Source organism: Arachis hypogaea, chromosome 6, assembly GCF_003086295.3.
Source record: "Arachis hypogaea cultivar Tifrunner chromosome 6, arahy.Tifrunner.gnm2.J5K5, whole genome shotgun sequence".
Lineage (NCBI taxonomy): Eukaryota > Viridiplantae > Streptophyta > Magnoliopsida > Fabales > Fabaceae > Arachis > Arachis hypogaea.
Window position 1 is genome coordinate 8175300 of NC_092041.1, and position 7700 is coordinate 8182999.

The window sequence follows — 7700 nt, forward strand, 5'->3', positions numbered from 1 at the left end:
GTCGCTGGTCGTCGCTACTCCTCGCTGGTCGCTGCTGTTTCCAATTGAGTTTGCTGTTTTTTTAGTCCACTTGGCAACCATTCCTATCACTGGAATTAGGATTAACCCAGCTAGGAGCCTTGGTGCATGTCTTTTTTTTCTCAACAGAGACCATGCATGGAATGATCAAGTATGTCTTCTTCGATTTTGACTTTTTTTTCTCACTCATTTCTTTCTGAATTTCATATGTCCTTTTCTTCATTGCAGTGGATTTTCTGGGTTGGGCCTTTTATTGGAGCTGCTCTTGCTACCGTGTATCACCAGATAGTCATCTGATTTTGCTTTTGTTTATACTTCTGATTACATTGATTTTGCTTTTGATTACATTGGGCCTTTCTTTGTGTTTTTGCTTTTATTTCACTCTGATTCTGATTCTATTTATGCTTTTGATTACATTGATTTTGTCTCTGATTTTATTATTGTTGCTGCTGGTATTGTTGTTATTCTTCTGCTTTTGGTTGTTATTGTTTCATTGTTGTTTCTGCTTTTGCTTTGTTTCTGGTTGATTTTGGGGAAGAAGGGGAAGGGAAAGGAGAAGAGGAAGGGTATTTTAGTCCGACAGACGATTTTAAAACTAAATTAAACCTTAGGGACTATTTTGTAGGTAAAAAAAGGCTGGGATGACAAAAATTTTCAACCCTACCTTAGAAACCAAAATCGTATTTAACCCATAAAAAAATAAAATTTTAAAAAAAATCTGGAATATAAAATGTTCTTTCTAAATCTAACATACAACCAACACTTAATATAAGTCGAAATGTTCCAATAGCCTTAACACATAAATACATTCGATTGCCTTTATAAATACTCATTTCATTTTCTATCAATTTTTTTCCTTATGAAACCTTACGTGGTATTTGAAATATAAATTTTAGAACAAGAATTAATCCACCAAGTGTCATGACATATTTCAACAAAATTAGATTCAAAATACACTGAAAAAAAAGATCATAAAGGTTAGTACCTTTCTTCTTAAACCAAGTCTTAAATTTTAGACATTCTTTTTTCATGTATCTTTTCTTTTTGAAAAAAAAATGTTGTACAACTTTTTTCATAGGATAGGATGCTTTATCCTTTTCTTTCTTTTTATGAACTAACTTCTTACCACCCTTATTTGTCACCAACAGTACATTTTCACCAAGTTTCTGAACTAGCATTCCTTCTTTTTGTACACATATCATCAGTAATTTACTAATAGATCACTTTTTTATGTGTGTTATAAGAAATCTTAAATGACCCGTATTAGTCGGAAGAGAATTCAGAATAAAATGCACCAGAAATGAGTCAAAGATCTTAACTTCTAAAACTTTCAATTGTGATGCGATGTCCCTCAATTTCATGATGTGCTCACGCACATCCTTTATGCCAGTAAACCTCATGGATGACAATTGTGTCATTAGAGTATTTGCAAGTGCCTTACTAGAATACTCAAACTGTTCATCAATAGCTTTCATGTAATCCTTGATATTTTCACAATCAGGAATTGAACTACTGATATTAGTTGAGATACGAGACTTAATGAACATTACACTTAAACGGTTGGATCAAATTTCTTCCACCGTTCGTATAATGCTACCTCGGATCGAGTACTAGCATCAATAGGTGCCAAAGGCTCTTCCCTAAGAAGAGCATAGTCAAGGTCTGCACACCCTAAGTGAAAGAGAACCTTATCTTTTCACTCTTTATAGTCGTTACCACTTAACAAATGAACTTCATATATAGTTTTAGATATCATTACTACTGTAAATAATAAATCATGCTAATATTACTCGACTTTAAATAGGCACATCAAAATTTATAACATATGATAATACATACCAATACAAGTCATATCAAAATAAATATGAATTATAGTGTCATTAAAATCTACCTATGAACAAAGATTTTAACACATATAATATTCACTATATCGACTAAAATAATAAAACTAGAAAATAAAATACTATTTCTTAATACATGTGGACTAATTAAAAAGTAAAATATTTTCTATTTCAATTTAATTATATATGAATAATATAATAAATTTTTATGAGTAAATTCATTATATAATTTGTAATAATTACAAATATATTATATTAATATTTTAATATTTTTTAATTTAATTATTATCAAGAATACTGTAATCACTCTTCAATAAATCATATATTAATCACAATATAATATACAACAAAAAAAATTATATTACATACAAATACAATTATTATCGTTGTTAAAATATTATTAGGATCAATTAGGATCGGTTAGTATTATTTAGCACATCTGAATATTCATTATAGGAGATTACGTCCTTATTATTACGATTCTCTTAGTACCTATAAATATCCTTTCATATTGTATCATTCTAGACAACTTGAGTAGACAATTTGAATACAGTCAATAATACACAAATCCTTTCTCTAGTTTAGTCTCTTGTTTCTAACATGGTATCAGAACCATAGTATCCTCCTTGAAGAGAATAGGTTGTTTTCCTTGTGATGAAATCATCGTAGTTTTTGTATTTTTTTTATGTCATTCTTCTTTTCCTTTTGTCACTCCTTTGATACTTTCTCACCTCACCGACTAGCCTATTCTCTCTGTCTTGTGTCTTTTCGAGTCGAATGATCAAACACCAGTATCATCCACTGTTTTCCTATTCTCATGAAAAAATCATGTAGTTTTTGCTTTCTTTCCGGCAGTTCCGTCTGCGTTCTCTCGTGGCAGTTCCGTGTGCATTCTTCCGTCTGCGTTTTCTCGTGGCAATTTCGTTTGCGGCAGTTCCGTCTGCGTTTCTTTCTGGCAGTTCCGTCTGCACTTTCTTTCGATTGCGGCAGTTTCATCTGCGCTTCCTTCAGACAAGCGGCAGTTCCATCTGCGCTTCCTTCAGACAAGCGGCAGTTCCGTCTGCGCTTCCTTTAAACTCGTGGCAGTTCCGTCTGCGCTTCCTTCAAACAAGCGGCAGTTCCGTCTGCGCTTCCTTCCGGCAGTTCCGTCTGCACCCGTTTTATCAGTTTATGCAGTTTTTTTTTCTCTTTATTTCGTTGTTTTAAATAAGTTTCAAACTCAAGTTGTCACTTGAGTTTGAGGGAGGATGTTAGAATATTATTAGGATCAGTTAGTATTATTTAGTACATCTGAATATTTATTATAGGAGATTACGTCCTTATTATTACGATTCTCTTAGTACCTATAAATATCCTTTCATAGTATCATTAAAGACAACTTGAGTAGACAATTTGAATACAATCAATAATACACAAATCCTTTCTCTAATTTAATCTCTTATTTCTAATAATTATAACGTAAATAAATCCAGTGACATATAATATAACGAAATCGAAAATAGTTCAGCGGTTTATTGTTTTAGCAAAACCGTGCGTTCCTACTTCTTTCTTTCAGTTTCCTAAGTTTTCATGTTTTTTTTTTAATGTAAAATGGAAACGAATAGCCGGAATGAAGAATAAGCATGTCAAGACTGTTGCTGGCCCTCACTTTATTACCATCGAAATAAATAACATTTAAGTCATGTTGTTAGAAATATAACCATTAATGTTACATTTAAGTTAGCTTAAACTTTTAGGATGAGTGATTTTATAATATGATATCAGAAATTTAAGTTCGAAATATTAAGAATTCGATTCTTAATAAACTCCAAAAAAAAAAAATTTTTGCTTGAAAAAAAATGTTAGAAATATAACATTAGATTTTAAAATTATTCTTTTATTCTTTTGGAACTCTTAATTAGATTTTAAAATTATTCTTTTATTAGAAAATGCTGAATACTCATAATTCTAAAATAAATATGAACATATACGGAATGATATTAAGTAATTTTAACATTTAATAACAAATTAAAAAAAATTGAATTCAAAAAGTTATTCATGTTTTTTGAGATAATAATAGTTAGATAGAAACAATTTTTGTTCTGATACTATATGTTAATTATTTCATAAAACTATTAATTTACGTACTTCAATTCAAAGTATTAATATATGATTTTGTTTCTGATAATTTCACACCAAATTTATTCACACTTCTCTTTCAATAGTTAATCATGGGCTTTTATAGAGTTTTATATATAGGGGTATATGGAATCGGATCGGATTGGATATGATATTTGCGTTTTTTAGTGTTGGATCCGATCTGATCCGCATATCAGATCGGATATTGGATATATCCGCATAATTGAATCTTCTTTTTTTAATCATATTTTTATGTAAAAAATTCAATAAAAATAATTTTTTTACATTTTTAAACTTATTTATTCCTAAAATATTTTTAATCAAATTTTTCCTAAATAACAAAAATAAAATAATACAATATATATGAATAATAATTACTAACTAAAACATACAACAAGTAAATATAATACCAAACATATATATATTTATTTATTTTTAATTATTACTATGCGGATCTGCAGATCTGCGAATCCACGGATCAGATGCAGATGTAATCCGATCCGTAAAGGATACGAATCAAATCCTATTTGATCCGATCAATATACGGATCGGATCGTATCCGCAATTTTCGAATCGGATACGGATATGATCCGATCCATAAACACCCTTATTTATATACAGCCATGCATAAATTTTGGGTCTTTCTCAAGTTTTATACAAAGCTATGGTAAATCATGGAAATGTTTTATAAATTACTACGTGCTTAGGTCACTCAAAACCTATCAAAATTCCATGATTTTCTAATGCAAAGCTCATGCTATTTTTGTTATAAATTATGAGATCTCCCATGATTTTACGTCCATGATTTATATTAAAAATTAGATGATAAAATTGTAGCTATTTTACTTTTAATTGGGACAGTATAGTAATTTTGATGTTAATATGATTTATACAAGTAAATTACCCATAAATTTATTTGTTATTTATTTAATTTTATCTATCATTTTAAAAGTTAACCATCAATTTTTAAATTTAGAATAATACCAGGAGGACAAGGAATTGAGAATTTGAGATAGATATTTCATCTAACTATTATAAAAACCAAATTACACATTTTTAAACAGTAAAGATTAATAAAATTAAAAATTTTACAGAATTAACAAATTAATTAAACAAAAAAATTAAAGGAATAAAGTGGGGATACAAATTATCCTTTAGAGTAGGTTTACAAGTTTGGTTTCGGATGATTTTGAAGGAAAAAGAAAGGTTTTAATTGGTTTTATTTTTTAGAGGATAATGATTTTTTAGGTTTATATTAACCTTCCAAAATCCATCAAACTATTCATATTTTCGAATTCTCTAAAATTAGAGGTTTCATATTTAAATTTAAATTATCTTTTTTTTAATAAATTATTGTATTATCATTTATTTTTTAGTTTAATTTTGATATATTAATAGTGTAAATTATTTTGCATTATCGTTCAATCATACACTCGTTTCTTTAAATAATTATTCATACATTAATTGTTAAAAATAATTATTTTTGTTGGCGTAATGATACGCAATTATATACCTGTGTGAAATTTTTTTATATACAATATTTTAATAATAGTTAAACTTGTAAAAATACTAGTATATATATTCGTATAACATACAAAAAAATTATTTTTTTTGTATTATGTCTAAAATATATATAAAATAAATTTTTTATAGACATACTTAATGTATATAAAATAAACTCGTTTATAGTGTAATATACATGTATTTTATTTATACCGTAAACGAGACATAATCACTCAAATATTTTTAAAAGTGTAATTTATTTCTTTTTATATTGTAAATAAAATATGTAATATAACTTAAAAATATAAATATTCTTTAAATTATATATATTAATAAATAAAATATTTAATTTATTTATTTATATAAAAAAAATCCAATTTAAACTCATAATAAGTATTCATAAGTTATGAGTGGACACTCTTTTGGACTGGCAGTGTATGTACACTCTCTAAGACAATTTTATGGAAAAACCGTAGATTTCATATTTGGGAACGCCAAGGTTGTGTTCCAGAGCTGCAACCCCGACTGGAGTACACCAATGCCTTTATTTAGAATTTTAGATCTACACCCACATTCACTTTATTTTAGATCTCTCGACATTAATTACAGAGTAGCGTGATTTAATTGAAACACTATAGCCCTCATCCCATTTTGCATTTATTTAAATTGAAGGGCTTTGCTAAGAAGATGTGAACGCTGATAACAATTTTGGATTAAATTAAATTCTCTTTTGATTACTGGCATTATTTTACTTTTTATTTTATCATTTAACATTTTGTTGTTTGGCATGAAATTACTGAAGACAATAATTTTAATTGTTTGTTAAGGCATATAATGGTAGGAAGTGATGGTTTATAAAAATGAACAAGAATGGTAAAGTTCGTTGTCAATGAATGGAAGAATGAAGGATACCTTAGCATAAGGCATGATTTAGATTTCAAATGTGATTAAGATAGCCATAATAAGTCATTTTTGTGACGGAGCCGTTTACAAGCGCAAGAAACGCGTGTCTAGTTTTGGAAGTTCTTATTTGGCAAGAAATTGGTGATGGCGGTGGCAAGGTCGACAAGGGTACGGAGCTGCCTGCTCTTAACGGAGAGAATATCATCATCTCCGGGAATAGAAGCATCGCAGGTGTCAATGGCGGCATAAGCAGCGCGGAGCCAGGTGTGTGCGTCTCTGTCAGCACCCTGCAACAAGGAAGCAACGGCATCATCCAGCTGCATTCCGGCGTCCAAGACGTTCTCCTTGCAGTCAGACAAACCCTGCTGGATGGCCGGGCTCATGTCTGGATCATCGATGAATCTGGTAACGTCGTCCAGCATGCTGGAGGCGTCCAGGGACGCCGCCCTCAGTGCCACCACTGCCAAGTCGGTCAGGCCTGCGCCGGCTAACTCTGATGGATCAGAGAACAACACTTTCAGGCACAGATCCTTTTTTGGTGACATGGAGCAAAGAAACTTGATCAGTTCTGGTCCCTTGGGTCCATGGCTTGGTGCCCCGGCTACCTCCTCGATTGCCGCAACTTGCTGTGCCACCATGATCACGCAGATTGCCATCAATGAGAAGATTTTCATGGCGCGTGCCATCTTTATTTCTTTATCTTTCTTTTCTCTTTTTTCTTCTCACTGTGTAGCTACCTGCCTCAGCTCTCTACGTGAATATGCCAACCACGAAAAATTTACATGCAGCTTTCAAGTTTTATACTTTACTCTGCGGTCTTGCTTTCATTATGTCCCTTCAATACCGTTTGCTGTCAGGTTTACCGAAAATAATGATCCACTTATTGCGTTCTGCGCTTCATATTTTTTTTTCCCGGTAATATGCGCTTCTTATTTTACTTCTTCTGAGTTTTGACCTTGTAAGCATGGGAATGTCTTTGGTGAAAAAAGAATAATAAGATCCTTAAAAGACCATACAACAAGATGTCAAATGAATGGTTTAGATGGTTGCGGTATTGAATTTGTTGAAAATGCTAAATTTGCTACAAAATTTAATGTATTTTGCGGACCGATTCCAACATGGTTTAATTGGACCAACTTTGTATGTATGTACCATTTTTATTTTTTATTTTTTTTGAGGAATTGATTTTCGTTTTTCTATTTTTGAGAAGTTGGTTTATATTTTTTTTTTAACTTTGCTATATGGACCAAATCCACAACCCACTTAAACACAACTTATAGAAACCCTTATCCCAAAGACAAGGTTCAATTACTCGGT

At 30.7% G+C, this 7700-nt stretch overlaps 1 protein-coding gene across 1 annotated transcript; it reads right to left on the minus strand.

The window, feature by feature from the left end:
• Positions 1–6315: 6315 nt before the first annotated feature.
• LOC112695784 (uncharacterized) lies at positions 6316–7164 on the minus strand. Its single transcript, XM_025748258.3, has one exon. It carries the CDS (start codon positions 7067–7069, stop codon positions 6491–6493), a length of 579 nt encoding a protein of 192 aa, XP_025604043.1. The 5' UTR covers positions 7070–7164; the 3' UTR covers positions 6316–6490.
• Between the last annotated feature and the right edge of the window lie 536 nt (positions 7165–7700).